This window comes from Mus caroli, chromosome 1, assembly GCF_900094665.2.
Source record: "Mus caroli chromosome 1, CAROLI_EIJ_v1.1, whole genome shotgun sequence".
In the NCBI taxonomy this organism is placed as follows: domain Eukaryota; kingdom Metazoa; phylum Chordata; class Mammalia; order Rodentia; family Muridae; genus Mus; species Mus caroli.
Window position 1 is genome coordinate 20,002,520 of NC_034570.1, and position 20,405 is coordinate 20,022,924.

Sequence of the window (20,405 nt, forward strand, 5' to 3'; positions counted from 1 at the left end):
ATGTTGTTACCAGGTTAGCTAATAATCAGTTCTCACTTTGTAAAGCACAGAGCCAAGGTCTACAGGGATTATTATGAAAGAAGGACATTCTAGTAGAGAACACAGAAGGAAGAACAAATTTGGAGTCCAAAATACCCCTGAGTTAGCCAGACCAAAATGACACACCATTATTCTGAGATCTGAACACTCAAAATGTCACCAGGAAGGATGGAGAGAAGGACAAGAGAAGGGTATGGAGGGAGGGAAGGAAAGGAAGGGAGAGGAGGGGAAAGAAAGAGGAGGAAAGGGATGGAAGGAGGGCGAGAGAGGGAAGGGAAGGAAAGGAAATGGAAAGTGGGGAGGGAAGGAAAGTGAAAGGAAGGGAAGGAAGGAAAGGAAGGGAAGGAGTGAGAGAAGGAGAGAAAGTGGGAGGGAGAGAGGGAAAGAGAGATGCTAAAGGGAAGATATAACCTTTGTCAAACTTGGCTGGACTTACATGCCTGTATTCCTACTGGGCATCTCTACTTGAAGACCGTTTTGTTCAACTTCTTGCTTTTCCAGCCAAACACTTCCCTCCATCAACATTCCACAGCTCAATAGAGACACAGCCATTTGCCCAGCTGTTCCAGTCAGATCCCTAGAAGTCAGCTTAATTCTTGTCTTTCCTTCATTACCAACCCAATCCACTGGCAAGTCTTACTTCTTCCACCACCAAAACAGACTGCAGTTCAATGCTCTCTTCTCCATCTGCACGATCCTGGCCTGAGTCCATGTGGTCGACATCTTTCCAATGGATTCTTGTTACACTATCATGATTATATACTCCCCTCTCTTTTTCAGTCTGGCTTGCACTTGGTAGCTAGAATAAACTTTAAAAATCAGACAAGATACCTCTGTTACATAACACTTTTAGAACATGTCTTCAAGTTTGCAGCGTGAAGGGCACATTTCTGATGCAGGCCCAGAACTGACTCAGTCCTGCTTCTGACACATTGTCACACATTGTCCTCTACACCAGGCTCTGTGAGGCAGCCATGGCAGTCACCGTAACCTGGATTATGACTCTTTGAATGCACTGTGGTCATTGAAGCCTTTGCCTATTGTCTTCTGTGCCTTCTCGTGGGGCTTTCTTTCCAGAATTTGCTTCCAGACTTTGCATTTACACAAATCCTCCTCCTCATTCATGTCTCTTCTGTTCCAACGTCATATCCTCTAAGAAGCTTAAAGTTGCCCTAGCTCCAGTCACTGCCTAACACACCACCTTGCCCTACTTTTTCCAATCGTCTATGATTTCAGATGTCTTACACATTTATTGCCTATTCCCAACTAAAATAAAATGATTTCCATGAAAACAGGGTTGTGGCCAACTTGTTCCTGTTAAACAACCACTAGAACCTGCACCATTTGCAGAAACCCACAATGCCTGTGATCCTGTCCCATGGACTGAATGACATCTATGTTCCCTTGTTTAAACCCTGAGAAACCACACTACAGTCTATCCAACAGGAAAATGGCAGGAACATCTAAGGACCAGGTAATACTGAAGTTTCATCAAAAATCCAAGAAACAAACAAACAACCAAGGCCAACCCATCCGATGGTCACTTCCAATGAGAAATGTAAGACCTCCACAGAGATTTATGACACTGTAGAGAAAACATTACCAGATGCTCCAAGAAGATTTTAACAAAAAAATTATTCAGTAGTATTCCTCCAAAAAATTTCTTGCAGGCATAATAACTATGAAATGTGAACTATGAAAACATATGAAACATATACTGTACTCTTACAGCTTAAGGAAATCCTGACAGTAATTTACATCAACTTCCTAAGTTCCTAAGTGAAAAACCAAAGCTACATACCTTAAATGACTACCCTTCCGTCTCTCTGCCAAGGAGAGATCATGAGGGGACTTGAACTAGTGGCTTTTTATTCCAAGGTCAGTTTTTTCCAGGATATCAAGTTGCTTGCTTCCTCTTGGCTACAAATAAGATTCTCCTCATCACTATTGACTTGACTTAGAAATAATCTTTTCTGATTCTGATGAAGAAAAGAAGTCTCTAGGTTTTTTTTTCCTGAGCTTTGGAGAGTGTGTAATTTAATATAAAATATTAGTTTTATAGAATTTAAGATTCATTTCAATGTTTACAATAACACAACGATATTAGCAACAACAGAAACAAATTGTATTTGGTCTCCAAGGAAAATATTCACTGTGACATTTGTACATCCTAGGTGCCTGGTATCTCCCCAAGGAGTTGATAATTACAAGTTCCTTCCCCTACCGTTATCTGAGCACAGACCAGGAAGTATCACAAAACACACAGTCATACTAAAAAGGTAAAATCAGAAATATTTCCCTTATACACCTTAGAGATTAGTTATTTATTTTGGACAAGTACTTCTTTAATATTAACTCAGTTTTCAAGCAGGAGTAAGATCTTAAGAGCAGTTAGCAAATATATATATATATATCACAGTGAGACAAAAATGCTCAACAGTTTTGATGAGAAGTGCCTGTGTGTCTTATAAAAGAAAACCACTAGGTTGAAATTTTAACACCTTAGGGAGAAAACTAATAGATTGATACCTAACTGAAAAGATGAATAATTCTTTTCTTGAAAAAAATAAACATAATTCCTTTCCCCTGCCCTTCCTTGTGTGGAAGCAATGTCTGGAGCTTGGGTTATCTGAACAGAGACTTGGTTTGGGTTTTCACAGGATAGTGAGTTCCTGATAAAGAAACATGTTGAACACAGTCCAAAGAGCAGGGCTCAGGTAGCTGTAGGTCTTGGTGATAACATCCAAAGGCTTAGTGGTTTTTTTTAAAGATAGAAATACTTCCCACCTAGGAGCTGTGAAACTCCTAGTAACAACAAAGAAGCCACTTTGGGGCAGGTCTGCTGGGCATTGGGAAGGCCATTTTCTCTCTGCTTTGAAAGTGTGCCAAGCACATGCTGGATCTGTGTGATTGGCAGAACATGGGGAGGTGGGGAGCAGCTCTTTAAGATGTAAAAGGAATGATCATAAATATGTCTATTCTGTCCCATTCTGAATTCCCAAACCAGGGTCTGACGTTGCTACCAACCCACAAAGTTAACGTAGTGAAGTAAAGAGCCTTGTTTCAAAAGGATGCAAGGTTTCAACTGAACAAGTTGGAAGGCGTCTCTGGCCAATGAGAAACCAGCGGAGCGTCTCAAGGGGACAGACTTCACTTCCTCCCTCCTTTCCAGGGGGCTGAGCACGGAACATTTGTCAGATCCAGGAAGAACGACATGAATTTATTTCTCTTGGTATATTAAGTAATTTTATTGTATAGAAAGGTCAAGCTGGTGTGGTTTTCTGTATCCCTAAGGAAACCACAGCCCACAGTGGGGCAGACAGCATCTCTGTCTCACACACAAAGTCAAGAATAAAATCAAACTGCAGAGTAAGAGATTTGTAAGAAAAAGAAACTCTTAATTGCTATTTCCTTCTCTCCTCTTTCCTCACTGTGTAATAAAAAGATGTAAGGCAAGGGGGAAGACAGGAAAAAAGAAGAAAGATTTGCATGTTTTCAAATTTTCGGTGCTCATAAAAAAAAAAATAAAAGTAAAAGCAAAACAAAACAAACAAACAAACCAGGGGACTATAATTTTTCTAGAAAAACTTCATTTTGTACATTATATTCCCCAAATCAAGCATACTTTACATCCAAACAGTGACATATACAAAAGGCGTAATCGTCGATTATAGACAGACAGTGCTCCCAAGGCTAACTCTCCAGCCAGTTTCAGAGCCCAGAGCCTAAAGTAAAGCTGCCTTTTAAAAAGTGCTAGCTATTTCAGTAGACCTAATGCAAGCTTTCCAGATCATATTTAACAAGACTGACATTTGTTTATTTATTTTTCTTTTCAAATGGATGGCCACATGGAAAAAGATTCTATTTTTAAATATCAGGAACAGGCTTCCAAATTAACTCTTCCATTCTGAATAAGTGTGAGGCAGGGTTTATAAAGAACTTCCGTATTTACCAGTATCACTGAGGCCTCTGTCTTGCTGAACAGCTTCCAGGAAGAGAAATATGATACAAGTTACATTTCCTGAGAGCGAAGTGAGAGATGCCTGGAGTTTATAGTAAGTCGTTTCGTTCCCAGCTGACATTCAACATCACCTGTCTACTTACAAACAATTTGGCGAGCGGGGCTGGAGCGTCTGTCTAAATGCCTTTCCCTCGGGCCTGGGGATAATGTTTGGTTTCAGAGCCACAGAGAGTCTGAAATCTTAGCCTTTTCCGTGTTTGCTAAGAGGATTCAGACACATAGCTTGTTAATGGGAAAACAAAGTTTGGGTGATGCTCTAATAATTCCTCGCCTGTTCTGGTAAGCATTTGTTCATTGTGGTGTTGCAAATGGCTTCCTGTTGAGCACAGGCCCTCCTACAAATGCCAAAACCTAATGGCGAGTTAAGCAAGTTGCTTCTCAGAAACAGAGACCCATTGCAAGTGAGTGTTGCCAGGTGTCCCTCACGCAAGGAAATTCAAAGCGTCCTGAATAAAGCTGAGTTCTCACAAGTCATCCCTGGAAATCTGAAATGTCCTTCTGGGATCTGGGTGCCCGGCTCCTGCTTGGGGATCCATTTAGGAAGTCTCACACCTAACTGAAAGCTGTGATTTCTCAATGGCCTTCACGCAGTTCCTTCTTCCCCCACCCCACCCCCTAAGGCTGGTTGCTACTGCTCCCTGCCTTTAGCTTTTTAGATGAATGAAGTTCAAACAAACTCTTCAGATCAGCACAGATGGCCTCCAAATTAATTCTGCATTGCCTTGCCTTGCCTATCTAGATATCCTTATACCCATGTTCACTAACTACACAGGAGTTAGTCAACTGCCTTGACCTTTAAAATCACAGTGATCCTCCCTTTGACAGCCTTTGCATGCCCTGTTGAACACACTGTCGTCCCCCAGCCCGCCTGGCACACTCACACTTCACACCTCAGCCTTTTGAATCCTCTGTGAAACTGTTTCCAGGTAGCATCATCTGGTCTCTCAGCATGTGTGCCACATATAGAAGCCATTGCATTCCATAATGGCTAATCGTTGGCTTCTCTGTCTTTGGAGACAGAAATAACTTGAAAGCATGGACGTGCCTTTCTTTGTCTTACAACCCACAGAGACTACATGACCGTTTGAGAGTCAAATGCAATACTTTGTCACAATTTCATTTTTCCCTCACTGGCATCAAAGCTGAACTTAATAATGACCTAATATTGTAAAGTGTTTTTCTCTGTAGCCTTCCTGAGCAAAGATGGTTTTATATGCTCTCTCTCTCTCTCTCTCTCTCTCTCTCTCTCTCTCTCTCTCTGTGTGTGTGTGTGTGTGTGTGTGTGTGTGTGTGTGTATGTGTGTCAAAAGGAGCAAGCCAACATGAGAGCAATAGGGAGAACTGCTTATATTTAATCTCTAACTTTGGAGCCCTGTGATGAACCAGGAGTCAGTAGGACTATATTTACTAAGAACTCTGTGATGCTATGTGGATACATAATGCTGCCTCAGTGCCCAGTAGAATCAGAGGTACTGGATCCCTGCCACACCCCTCTAAACTCTGGGGGTGGGAGGAGTTAGAATGCCCACAGACATGTCCACTGGCCTTCTGACTGCAGCTTTTCCTCAGCTGAGATTCCCTTTTCCCAGGATTCAATGTCAAGTCAACAGAACCTGTGGCACCAGCCTATCATCTTCTCTCACTCCCATCCTTTCCCTTCCTGTCTTCTCTTCCCTTTCTTTTCTGTTTCTCCCACCCCAAAGTCATATCCTTCCTACACAGGGCTTCTGTTTTCCTCTGAACACTTAAAGCATTAACTGTCTATTCAGAGATGCAAAGCTGGTTTTCAATTGCTTCCTTTCCTTCCGCTAAGAGAATACACTGACTGTTATACAGGGAGTGTTGTGCTGTACATCCTGGTATTCTCATCTGCATTGTACCAACTGGAGGAAAAAACACCATTTCTGTGAGAAACAGAAGCATAATCTCTTTTCTTTCAAAAGCTGATCTGCACTTGAATCTCGAAAGAGGCACGCTTGCAAATGAACCTGCACCATCTCACTTGCATTTGGTTTCCTTTTATTTGATGTTTTGTTTGACTTTTAAGACCGTACTCTTTGAAGGAGATAATGAAGACTTCTTACCTTACCAATATGTTAAACATAAATTAATATTATGTAGATAAATCTCTTTGTTGTGTCATCATTTACAATACGTGAAATAAAAATATTTAAAGTTTCTGAATGTTTTGTCTGCTAACACTCACAAATAGATACAAAATTTTAGAAGTTTCTGAAGGAATAAGATTATTCGTTTCTGGATTCACAGTCAAGGGAACCACCAATGTATATCTATACCTTTATGGCTAATTACTCATGCAAATCAGCCTTACAAAATAATATAGAGTGTCTGAAATCTGAATGAAGACTATCCACTTAACTTAAGTTTGATAATGAGAATATATAGCTTCCCTAAACCCTGCTATGTGATTGACAAGAAACTGAATGTGTTTCATGTTTTACCCACCCATAAACCATAAAGCAGGATTTGTATAACCACAGGACTGCATTCATAGTTGCGACCTCAAAGGACCCTCTCCTTTACTTTTTCTTGCAATTAATGCAAGAATACACTTCAATGCCTACACTTCTGAAGTATTAGAAGCAGTGAGAGTCTAGCAAAGATGCAATGTTTTATCAATGTAGCCTGTTTTCATGCCTCCTTATGTTCCCAAGGGGATTTTGAACAAAATCAACTCAGTGATATTGAACTTAAAAATGAAGAATAAAAGAACTCTCCACCTGACAAATGAGAAATGTTCTTTTATACTGGGCTGAGAGTTTGACTAACACGATTTTTACATACAAAAGTTTCTTGAAGGTTCTTCAAAATTGCATTATATAGAAATTATGTCACAGATAGTTGATATAACATTCAAATGAAGTATTCATATGTTGCTTAATTTTTTTATGAGCCCCATGATGAAATACTTAAGGATAACCTTGAAAAATATTGAAATTATATTATCAGGTTCTGCTAAATTGTTACATGTATCAATTGTTTAATTTCTGTTCATTAATTTACATCTATCTAATTATAATGTGAATTTGGAGGAACAAACTATAAAACTCTGAAACAAACAAACATACTTGGAGGGTTTTTCATCATTTTTACATTTTAGTAGCATTTTTATTTTAAGTAACCTATTGTTGATTTAAAAAAAAATCCTTGAATTTCCCTTAAAAATCTGAGATAATTTCTTTTAACTATTAGTAATTAAATATTTCTATACATTATCTAAAACCTCTACAAGGGTTACCTTTAAACTCTTTCAGATCTAATACTAAATAATTTTGCTAAAATAGCTTGCTTAAGACAATTCTGTAGCCGTGAGTCCAGTAGACTTTCCTTCTCATTTTAGAATGTATGAGCAGTGACTCACCTCACATTCCTGGCATGCCAGATGATAATTAAGGAAGTGCAGCGATGACATTTAGAATCATGTGTAACAGTCTCATGAAACAGCTGGACGGGGTTTTAGCGAAGTCACATGGTCCTTACATAGGAAGCTTTCTATCTCAAAACAAAAGAATGTCCAAAGGAAAACCCAGGGGATGCAGTCACTCTCCGTAGCTTAATGAAGCTGCCAAGTGATCCTTCAAACCCGCCCAGGAATTAGAATCTTGTGTCAGAGCTAAGCACAGTTTCATGCCTCAGAATTTAGCTGTTTCTGAGTACTTGGAGAGAACCCAACCAAGAGCAAAAAAGAAGGGAAACGTGGATTAGAAAACAGCCCATATGAGGGAAGGAATGAAAATCCCCAAATACTTAAAATATAGCCTCAATGACAGAGGGGGTGTGCTTTGTAGCTGAACTGTGCTGCACTGTGAAAGACAGGAGGTTTCAGATTCGGTCAGTACAAAGGGAAAGAAAATTGTTTTCTTGTCATTGTTGTTGTTGTTAGTAGTAGTAGTATTTTATTATTATTATTATTATTATTATTATTATTATTATTTACGGTTACTATTTGCTGTTGTTTGTTTGTTTTTAATTATTAATTTGTGTGAGTCTGTATGTGCATCTGAGAGCAAATATCTTAAAAGGCCGGAAGTGTTGGGTCCTTCTGGAACTGGAGTTACAGGAAAGTTGTGAGCCACCAGATGCGGGTGCTGGGAACCCAACCCAATTGTTCGTAAGAGCACTAAGTGTTTTTAACAGCTAAACCATCTAACTCCGCTATCTCTAGCTGCTATTTCTTCCTTTCTTCCATATGAAATTATGAGTTTCATTGCAACATTTTCATACACACTTTGTCCCTGTCAATCCTCCCCCTCCCCTTCCCTCCCCCATCCTCCTGGCTGGCTCCTGCAAGTCTTCTGAGCCAGTCAATTGTCTTCTTTTTCATGTCATAGTACCTTCTGTTTTATTTTCTTCTCCTTTACTTTCCCCTTTCTTGTGGTTCCCTTTTAAATGTCATAGCTATATGTGGATTAATAATTATATATTTATATGTTATGTATGTATATGAGAGGAAATATGTGGTATTTGGCTTATCAGTCTGCGATGCTGCATGTGATGTAACATATCCATCTTTATTGCTATACTATTCGTAACAACTAAGACGTGGAGCCAGCCCGCTTGTCTATCAGTAGCTGAATAGATGAAGAAAATGTAATCCACTGGATATTTGTTCAGGTGCAAAAGAAAATGAAATCATGACATTTGTAGGAAAATGGACAGAGCTGTGAAATGTTTAGGACCATGTAGCTTTCCCTCCTATTCTGTATCTCTCTAGCAGGTTCCAGGAAGAAAAGACAGAGTCAGATCCCCTACCAGTGGAAGCCTTCGTGTCATCAGTGCTGAGCCATAAGGAGCTCAGAGTCTGTTGACTGAAATAAACTTTGATTACATGAGTTTCAGGGACTTACCAAGGCTACTTGCTACTCATTCTTTATCTAACAAAACCATCTAGGAGCATCTATGGTAGTTAGAAAGCACTCTCACCCTTATTTGTAATTGCATGAGTTTTAAGTTTAAAAACAACAGATATGAATTTAAAACCACAGGCCCTAATGTTACAGAAGACTTCAGAAAGTACAAAATACACAAGGATATGAAGGTGATAGAGCAGAGTTAGTACTCTCTATCAAGATCCCTAAAGATGGATTTTTATTTACATCAGACTATCGGAAATAATCATACCTAGAGATTAAAAGTCACCTTCCTGCATTTTGTTGTTCTCCCTATAAGACCCGGCTATTATAGACCTGAGCTTGTATAAAAGTCCATGTGAAAAAGAGCCATGTTCATGAGATCCATCATTCAGCAAAGACAAGATGTACATTTTGACATAAGCTATCCTGTGTACTACTCAGGTTCAGGTGATTTCTGAAGGAGATGCTAAAGTATGGAAACCTTGAAAAAGTCTAAAAATGAGAAAATCAAACAGTAGGACCTGGAATATGGTGAGAAACCCTGAAAAAGTCAAAAAATAAGAAATTCACACTTGTAGGAGCTCCAATATTTTGAGAAACCTTGAAAAAGTCTAAAGGACAAAAATACAAATCAGAATACTTCTACTTATTACTCCCTCCTTTTGAGACATGTTCAGTTTTTATTTATATGACATTTTCTTAACATTTTTTATTGCTTATTGACACTTCTACCCTCTCGATGGACTGCAAGCACATTTCCTATCTTTAAATTTACTCTAATTATATATATAAATTATTACATAGTAATGGGGTATCATATAATTTTGAGACATATATGCCCTGTATGATATTAAAGTTAAATTAAACATATTTACCACCTCAAATGGTCATCAATTCTTTAAGGAGACACTTTCCAGATCTTTTTCTGTCTTTATGAAATGTACAATGTACTATTGTTATCTGTGACTACCCTTCTATACAATCCAAAGCCAAGACTTACTCCCATCTCATTGTAACTTAATGTCTACTGTCACCCCTCACCATCATTTCTGCTACCAAACTATGGTAGTTTTAAATAAGAAAAGCCCCACCAAAGGCTCAAGTATCTGAACACTTGGTTCCCAGAGAGCAATGCTGTCTATGGAGGTGGTTCAAATTTACTAAGGCAAACACATCTCTGAAGGTCTGCTTTGAGAGATCACAGCCTTGCCTACTTCTGGTATATTCTATTTTCTTTATGTAGTTGAAGATGCTCCCTGTTCCAGCCACCTGCTACCAGCCCCACCTCCCCTGACTTTATGGACTCTCCATCTGTAAGCATAAGTCAAAATAAACTCTGTCTTTCACAAGCCTTTTTTGGTCACAACATTTTTTCAAAGGAAAGTAAACTAATCCACCTCCTCTCCTGGCCTCTCATATCCACCATTACCCTCTCCTTGACTATCCCTGACATCTATGAAAAGCTTGGAACTATATAACCCTGCTTTCGTAAAGTAACCAACAATGTAATTAATGGGACAGAGAAGATGACTCCTCTCACTAGAGATTATTTTGGTAACAAAAATCAGAATGTATTTATTCCATTCTAGGTAGAATATTTTTAGTATTGCAAAAGGTTAAGATTGTTAACACACCCAATGCCATATGTGTTAAATACTTCACAAATAAAGAATGTTATCCTAGCTCATAAAGTCATATTAGCTGGATATTTTTCATGGCTAGAATCCCTTTACCCTTATTCATAGGTGTTACTTCAGATGCAAAATCCAACATCTTCCAGACTTTTATCATAAGTCAGAGCAGTTACAGATTTGAAACTCATTTGAGTCACACTTTCCTTTCTCCTGAAGGGTCATAGTGCTAAAAATCTACAAAAATCGGTACAGCCCGGAATCCACGTTAACATAGTATTCCAGACAGTCACTATCTAAATAAGTATATAAATAAATAGCCTGAGAGATAGGGTGATTTGCCACATTGGAATCAATAATAATTCAGAAAATATGTGTCTTGAACTTTATCATCTATTTTCCAATCCAGCTCTGAGCACCATGACTTTAGAATCAATAATACGTAGAAATTCAAAATTTATGAGCCATCGCCCTTGCATTGTGAGTAGTAATTAAAGCTCATGAAGAAAAAACTCCATCCAGAAGAGAGAAAAGAATCTCTGGCCTAGGTGATGACGTAATATCCCAGTTGGGCCAGGTCAGTTGCCTGTCCAAGGTCCAAGGAAGGTAGACACCCCCCCCCCCTAAGACAAGCTAAAGAGATAGGTGGAATAGTTTTCCTTTGATGGTACTGTTCCTGTCCTCCCTGGACTCCTCCCCATAGCACATTGTCTTACAGAGTGCATCTGAGCAGTATCCATATAGAGTGCATCCACTAACTTCTCAGAATTACACAGAAAAGTAACTTTCCCTTTTCTTTCCACCATTTATATGGAGACCTTTATACTCTAAGCGAAGCAAACTTTCCCTCCCTGACACTCCAGGCCTCCTTACTCCCAGACATGCCTCTACCTGTCAAAAATCATGGTTTTCTTTTCTCTCCCCTTCTCCTTCTCTGGGCAGCTGATGAGGTTTGCCACTTAGATACCCTCGGTGTTTCTCTTTGCAACACCAATAAAATTGTTTTCAAGGATCCATTTGAATCCATTCTTCAATACTTTTATCAATGACTCTAAGAACCCTAAGAGCGGGACAAAAAACTTACTCTGAAAAGATAATTCAGACAACTAAATAGTAGGCCACCTAGATTCTTTTAAAGAGCCAGTCTCTAACAATCACCTTTTGTTAGCTCAAGAAGTACTGAAGAATCAGGAGTTTCAAATTATGAAAAACATAGCAAGCGCTTCAGATACCCTAGAGTCAATATAGCTCTAAGTGTACAGTAATAAAGCTATAAAGATAGATATCTTGAAAACCCTCGCCTGAGCAAACTTTGGGTGTCTCTCAAGAAGCCAGGCTGAAGATATTGAGCCTCAGATAGGTTTCTGATTCCCACACTCAGAAGGCTTCTTCTCTCCTGAATGTCAAGTGGAACGAATGTGCCAGAACAATAAAAGCAAGTTCAGGCACGGAGAGCATTTTCATTTTCCATATAAAATAGCATCCGCCTTTTCCCATGCTGACTCCGCAGGGCAGCTTATTTACAAACGTATAAATAGCTGCAACTTTACTCCAGGCCCATTGAAAACCCAAAATGGCATATGCCAGAGAAGCATCCTAGCACACTTGGCTGCCTGAGCAAAACGAACCTGGGGATGAGTCAAGAGACTTGACACTCGGGAGTTGGTTTAACCAGACACCCTCCCCGTTTCCTGTCGTGGTGGGAAAGGGTTATGCTCTGCAGAGCCAGAAAATGCACTTTCATTGATTGTCTAGAGGCTGAGGACTGATTTAGAGCTAAGGTTGGAAACGAATTTCAATTCAAGCCTAACATTTATAATCCTGTGGACTCAAGGGGAGAACAGCATTGCCTAGTAGTGAAAGTACCGTTCAAATCAGCTTAATCTGCTTTCCTAAAAGTCCAGTGAACTTAAAATGATTCGGTCCAATCAATTCTTTTCCCACATTGCCAGGATTGCTGGGATTTAGATCAATAGGGGAAAAAAAAAGAAGTAAGAAAAAAATGCATCTTAATTTTTGAACATAATGTATTGTCTTTTCTAAATGTATTAATAAATGTCATCTACTACTAGTTAACCTCCCCCTCCATAAGTGTGGGCACAGACACACACACTCACTCACACACACACACACACACACACACACACGCCATACACCATGCACGTATGTGTGCCTTGCTTTTCCTTACAGCATATGCATAACCAAGCACGGAACTGCTGGGCTGTCCTCAGTGGCTGCTCATGAGGTCCCATAAACAGCTATACCTTATGGCACCGGACAGAAGCCCCTGCCCCCCACGTGACATTCCCTCCTAATATTCCCTGCAACATCAAATTATGCTATTCCTCAGTGTCTTTGTTTCCCATCAGTGAATGAACAGAAGAACGTCATTAAATTAAAGTAATCCAAAGTGTCACAAAACAGGAAGTCTAAAACAAAGAATCTCAGGATAGGCAAGAAGACTCCTGAGGAAAGCGAGAACACGCACGCATGTCAATTCATTTTCACACGAAGACATCTATGTGCATGCTAAGACCAGGGCGAACATATTGCTTTTCCACAATGGTACATTTACACACAGGAATGTTCAAGTCTGACCCAAGATACAAATAGCAAACAAACAAAAAGCCCTGCAAAACAATTTCTCTACCCTTTAAACTCTATTCCGTATACAAAGAGAGCACCCAAGGGTAAGCTGTTATTTGAATTAATCACAGAGCAGAATATACACGGGAATAAATATAGTACTAGTCTTTTGTCTCTGAATCTACATTGAGCCTTATATTTCAACGTTCACATTTAAAAATATAACATCGGTTATGTCTATGTTAAATGTTAATAAGGTTTCTCCCAAAAAAATATATTTAATTTTCTAAAGACTATTTCTTTATGCATATAAAAGGTTTGATTTCAGAGTTTTATCAATAATAAATTGTTGTGTATTTGTTACAGTTTTGGGGTACACTACTGAGCTTTTTAATTTTTGAGCAATAATTTGGAATATCCTTAGAAAATAATTTTTGTAGCATTGTTAACATGAAAAGAAAAACAAATTACTTTACTCACACAGTGTCTCTAATAAGAAGCGCGCTTCCCAACTTGAAACAGGTTTTATCACCTTCGCAAAATGCACGCCTCAGAGCAAAGCTTTCTCCCAGATCAAAGCCTGAAAGATGTGACATGTTATTAAAACCAGCAATAAACTCACAGACGTATTGATCTTTAAACAGGATTCTTTGTTATCCATATCCACAGGTTGATTGATTAAAAACAAAAAACAAACAAACAAACAAAACAAACAAAAATAAAAACTCCTGTTTGAAATCAGCAAATGTGTTCCATTTTTTTTTTAAATTTTCCTTTTATGGTACAGAAGAATAAAATTCTCTTTGCATGCAAAAGGTACAGCCATCTTTCTAAAGAACAGATCATAAATATCGTTGTTTTTTTTTTCTTTTTGGCTTTGCCTGGTCTGAATGCAAACCAATCCTCCGACACCAGCCTAGCTAAGATTGCGCATGCTTACCACCCTCACAGATGTTTACAGGGAATAAAACATCACTCCGATTTAATCTAGGAATTGACCTAAGCAATTTATTACAATAGTTCATTGTGCCATCTCTAACGTGTAAGCAGAAAATTGGAGTAAAAAGTAGTAGTAATTGGTTTAAAATCTGGACAGCATCTTACAAAACCATACTTCAGGAGAATTATAGGAACGTGAGGAAATGCTTAGAATCCAGACTCAGCATACACGTTATCATCTCGAGTGTGCGAGAGTGTTGGAGAAAACAGAGAGAGGCGATGGAAAGGAAGGTGGGAGAGAAGAATAGGAATGTTGGCTGGTCTTAGAGCCACACACTTCAGAGACTGAAGCAGGAGGAGACCAGCCTGGGATGACCTGGTCAAAAACAACAAACAAAACAAACAAACAAACAAACAAACAAACAAAAAACAAGCAAGCAAACAAGCAAAGAAAATGACAATAATAAAAAAATCCAGAAATGACAACATTAATAGCCAAAAAATTAGAAAAAATAAAAAATATAAAAAATGTTGCACCAAAATTGTATGGAAATCGTGACCACATCTGGATGCTAAAACACCTCATAAATATTCTTCTCTCCTTTCAGAAACGGGACAGGGACTTGCTGCTACTCTGAGATGAGACAATAAGGAACTCTGCTGTCAGTATTTCTCCTTCAGCATTTACTTCCCTATGTGGATGCTGTGATCTTAACCAGTAATGCGGGTAAAGTCGCACTAAGGCTCACCTTCTGGTCGGGGGATAAAATCTCTGGCTTGGTGGAGACCTAACTTTCCATCTGGCGGGTCAATGAGCTGGCTGAGGAGCCACCCTAGGACAGTGCATTCACTGTTAAGTCCTACTGTAGAGATGGGAGGAATGATTATTCCTTTAATGAGATAATATACTTTACCCTCTCCGAATCCCCACTCCCTGGGGCCTCAACCATACAGCATCTGGCCACTATGAAGGGACCCCACAAAATTTCTGATAATGATGCCTCCCAAACATTGGGCTATGGTGTATCTGGTGATAGCTTTGTACAAAGTGCTACCTAGCAAAGAATTATAATGCTTACCTGACAATTCAGATTTGTTTCTGTCATCTTGATATCTCTCTGTTCTCAGTGTAGGGCAGGTTGTTTCTATTTAAAAATAAATAAATAAATAAATAAATAAATAAATAAACAAACAAACAATTTGAACTAAATTTCCCATTGTACTTTTCCCAAATAAAGTTGACTGCTACCATAAAAATCATAAAGAAGATAAAATTGAAAATAAAACCTAATTGAATCATTTATTAGATTTCTGTAAAGTGAGGATAATGCTATCCTCCCCTCTGTATGTCTATGAAAGTTTAATGTTTGTTCATATAAAATATTTAGAATATTGCCTGGCCCATAGTGAAAACACACTTACATGGACGAGTGTTATCACTATTGCTCAAACATCCATATGTTTCTATAGTTTTGACAATAGGAATCAGCTGAATTTCACAGCTTCATTAAACTCTTCAATCCAACCAGTTAAACAAGTGAGTTCCTGCTGTATTTTATCATAACTTTATCCAGGTTTTGTAATCAGATGATCATGATTGTAAACTTTTATGACACAATGGAACATGAACAGAAAAAGAAAAAAACAAAACCTAAGCATAATTAGAAAGTAGAGATCGTCTTATATGATAAAAATTGAGAAAATTAATACTTTGTCAATGATATTCAGAGAGATAAAGATAAAGTTAATCTCTATTCAATGAATTTATGTGTCTAATAAAACCACATCATACAAATGCAGTAATCTATAATCTATACACACATTATTGTTTGAACTGATATATTTAAATCTAATTCAGACCTACTAACGAAAGAGTGCAGACAAAACTGCCACCCGATTTTCAAATCATGCCACAGCTACACTCCTAATCTAAGTACATCATCCAGTCACACGTTGAATTTTCCACATGTCAAAGGTTTATATCTTAAATTTTATAGTACAAACAGGAAATAAACTGCTTATGACCAAACTGTTCATCTGCTTGGCTGAAAGTGAAAACCTCTGATTTCCCAGTTAATCACTGAATGCCTCAGCCCTTCGTCTGAAAAGTGCACACAGACTAAAGTTGGTTAGATGGACTCAGCATAGCATATTTAACTAGAAGGCTCTCAAGGTTTAAATAGGGCTACACATATCTTACAAGTCAAACAATTCCTATAAGTCACGGTGTGTGTGTGTGTTTGTGTGTGTGTGTGTGTGTGTGTGTGTGTGTGTTTGTGTGTGTGTGTGTGTATGTGTGTGTGTGTATTGTGGGTATGTGTGTGTGTGTGTGTGTGTGTGTGTGTGTGTGTGTGTGGTGTGTGCTTGAGAACTGGCAAGCTTATTCTTTAGTTTAAATGGAAGAACAAAGAAACAAAAAATAGCTAAAGGCAAAGTTGAACAGTAACTTGGAGACAGACCATGAGATACCAGGAATTCTTTTAACATGGCATTGGTGTACATATAGAAAGACACATCAATCAGACAGAGTAGGAAGTCCAAATGCAGACCCTTCCACATATAGCTTCATTTACTGGGGGGTGGGGGGGAAACTACAGCAATTTAATGGGAAATGGAAGGTCTTTTCAACCAGTGGGGTCTGGTGTTAGGCATTGATACAGGAAATCACTGAATCTTGATCTTCACACCACATGCAGAAACTGGAATACATTATTATAAGTGTGAGAAGTAAAACCTAAAGAGGTTCAGTAATGCATAAAGCTTTGTGAAACCAGACAAGCAAAGGATATTTTGAAAGAGACAAAGCATTACTGTCAAAAGAAAATACTGGTAAACAGGTCTCCATTAAAATTAAAAGACGTGTTACTCAAAAGATCAGATGTGTGAGAAGACAAGCCATCAAATAGGAGAAGGTGTTTATAACACATATACCTTAAAGAGAGGGGCAAACCACACTAGCTGAGAAACTATGCAGCGAAGTACTGTACCCAGAACAAACCCTGGGCTCCCACAAATGAGCAAATCATAAAAAGGTTTGTTTCAAAACACTTTTCACACTTCACAAGACAGAATATCCAAATTACCAGCCCACATAATCAGAAGTGTTCCACTTCATTAGTAATCAAGAAGTGGAAAGGAAGCACTACTAAGATTCTGTTAAATTACTCAAATTAAAGAACTGTCACTGGTAGTGTTGATGAGAGTGTGGCAAAGGGTGACATTTCCCAAGCTTCTACGTGGCATGTGGTGGTGGAAAGTGGCAGGACCACGTGAAAAAACTGTTTGACAGGATTTATGGAAGTTAACGATGTATGACTCTAAGTAAGAAAACTCAATGACCCAAAGAGACATAAAAGCCAAACCGGACTGCAAATGATCTTTTTAGATAAGGCTGCCCATGCTATTGTTACTTAGAGAGTCACAACCTAAAAATTTATCAACAAGAGGTCATACTATGGAATAAACAATGAAAAACCTGGATAGCTGGGGGGTGGGGGGAGGAAGGGAGGAAGGAAGGAAGGAAGGAAGGAAGGAAGGAAGGAAGGAAGGAAGGAAGGGAGAGGGAGGAGGGAGGGAGGGAGGGAGGGAGGGAGGGAGGGAGGAAGGAAGGAAGGAAGGAAGGGAGGGGGGAGGATTATTTGACTTGATACATGAAACTGTTTGACCTTAGAGGTAAATTATCTAGGGAAGTATCATCTCCCCTAAATAAATGCTACCTATTCCATTAATGTGATAATTATATAACCAATTTGCTTCAGAGGAGTGATTACCATAGAGAGGTGTTGCCTCAGGACAGGTACACAGAAATCTTCTAGAATCCAGGATATATTTTATGATTTTACTGGGGTAATAATTATACAAGTGTACACAGACACATGTAAAAAAAATCCCACATGTTGTGCCTTTAACGTCTACTGACATCAGCCATATATATATATATATATATATATATATATATATATATATATGCAAAATCTCAACACAGTGGGAAACCCAATAGCCCTCTTGAGTAAATATTTTGACCTAAAAACAATTCTGTAATTTAAATTTACAAAACAATTCCAATAAAAATGTATATTGGCTGCGGATATCTATAAGCCAATAACTGGTAAGAAGAACCTAACATTCTTCGTCCTGTGTGCACATACAGGAAAGGTTCAGTATGTGATTGAGGGGATAAATCTCTGGGCAGCAGAAGGGCTTCCCTGCTGTGAGGCTTTGGTAGGGAGGGGGAGGTGTGTGGCCTGTCTCCAGTAGGAAACTGTAAATCTCATTTAAACTCTTCCTAGCAAATGGATGTTGATGTCAACGGAATAAACACCCTGCTCTGAAAATAAATGAGATTCAACATTTCCAGCAATAGTTATATATTTCTCCACTAAAAGTATTCAGTTTATAAAACATAAATGCCATTTCCTACCTTAGACCACATGCTTTGTTGCGAACAGATGAGCAAAGCAAATTAAAACCAAGTGTTTTAAGATTTAAGGCACAATAAGATAAATTCATGAAGATTCATGAATTTGCTGCACAAAACTGACAATGCCAATCCATAAGCTAGATATGCTAATTAATTTAAATATTGATATATGCATTTTAATATAAAACATTTTATATTAAAAACATTTTAATATAAAACAATTTAATAAAAATTTTAACTATTACAGGTTGAATATGTTAATTTATTAAAATATTAACATACAAACATACATCTGCATTTTAATACTAATGTGACTTTAGACTTATGCATTAGACTCAAATGTCACAATATTTGTCGAAACAGGACCATGCACAGTAACTCTGTCCCTCAGAGGCTCTCTGGAGTATTTCTAAGAGTAATGAATGCCATCCTTTTCAGAAAGATGCAGTGCTTGCAGAACTCAACAGTTTCTCACAAGCAAATTCAAGTCACTTCAGCAGATGCGTGCTGAAGTGTTAATGCTGATCATTGTCAGACATAATTTCCTCTTTACATGGCTTGAAAGACCTGGGCTGTCTATGAGGCTGCTGGGATCCTGAAAAGAGCTGCAGGAAACAGAAAGGAAATCAGCAGCTCAACTTTGCATACATCATGACTTTATCTCACTTGCCTTTAAAGATGAAGCATCTCTTAACCCTCTATTCCCTGGTCTTCTGAAAAAGAGTCACCCTAGAGAAACACAGTCACTGAGCTACTCAATGGCAGAGTTCAGAATAAAACACATTTCTTTATATATATATATATATGTTTTTTTAATTGGGTATTTATTTCATTTACATTTCCAATGCTATCCCAAAAGTCCCCTGCCCGCTCCCCCACCCACTCCCACTTCTTGGCCCTGGCGTTCCCCTGTACTGGGGCATATAAAGTTTGCACAACCAATGGGCCTCTCTTTCCACTGATGGCCGACTAGGCCATCTGCTGATACATATGCAGCTAGAGACACGAGCTCCAGGGGGGTACTGGTTAGTTCATATTGTAGTTCCACCTATAGGGTTGCAGATCCCTTAAGCTCCTTGGGTACTTTCTCTAGCTCCTCCATTGGGGGCCTGTGTTCCATACAATAGCTGACTGTGAGCATCCACTTCTGTGTTTGCCAGCCACTGGCATAGTCTCACAAGAGACAGCTCTATCTGGGTCCTGTCAGCAAAATCTTGCTAGTGTATGCAATGGTGTTAGCGTTTGGAGGCTGATTATGGGATGGGTCCCCGGATATGGCAGTCTCTAGATGGTCCATCCTTTTGTCTCAGCTCCAAACTTTGTCTCTGTAACTCCTTCCATGGGTGTTTTGTTCCTAATTCTAAGAAGGGGCAAAGTGTCCACACTTTGTCTTCGTTCTTCTTGAGTTTCATGCGTAAAACACATTTCTTGCAAACCAACTTTTCCTTCTTCCTTATTAAACATCTCTCAAGAACATATTCTAAACAAAGTAATAACATACCTACGAAACCCCCTTCTTTAATAAAATACATTTGTGCCCATTGGTTTTAAATGGGCTTAAAAAATGAATCCCACTTTTACACACACACACACACACACACTCTCTCTCTCTCTCTCTCTCTAACATGCCAGCTCCTTTCTGCTTTTACCAGCAGCCTTGGCCTACTAGAATCTTGAGAGTAGTTTTCTTCTTTTCATAAGACATTTTTAAAAATTTTCATGTATGGGTGTTTTGCCTGTTCGTATGCATGAATCACATACATGCAATGCTCCTAGAGGCCACATGAGGGCACTGGATGCCCTGGCCCTGCAGTTTCATGCTGTTGTGAGCCTGTCATGTAGGTGCTGGGAACTGAACCCAGGTCCTCTGCAAGATCAACAAGTGCCAAGTGTCA

At 38.8% G+C, this 20,405-nt stretch overlaps 1 protein-coding gene across 4 annotated transcripts in view; it reads right to left on the reverse strand.

The window, feature by feature from the left end:
• The window catches only part of Col19a1 (collagen type XIX alpha 1 chain), a 313,337-nt gene that overhangs the window by 270,993 nt on the left and 21,939 nt on the right, over nt 1-20,405 (reverse strand). For all 4 annotated transcript variants that reach the window (XM_029483553.1, XM_021163060.2, XM_029483550.1 and 1 more), the window contains exons 3-4: nt 15,170-15,235; nt 13,632-13,731 (exon numbers count right to left, since the gene is read on the reverse strand). In XM_029483553.1, coding sequence (XP_029339413.1) covers nt 13,632-13,731; nt 15,170-15,235 — 166 coding nt within the window. The remainder of the gene's footprint in view (nt 1-13,631; nt 13,732-15,169; nt 15,236-20,405) is intronic.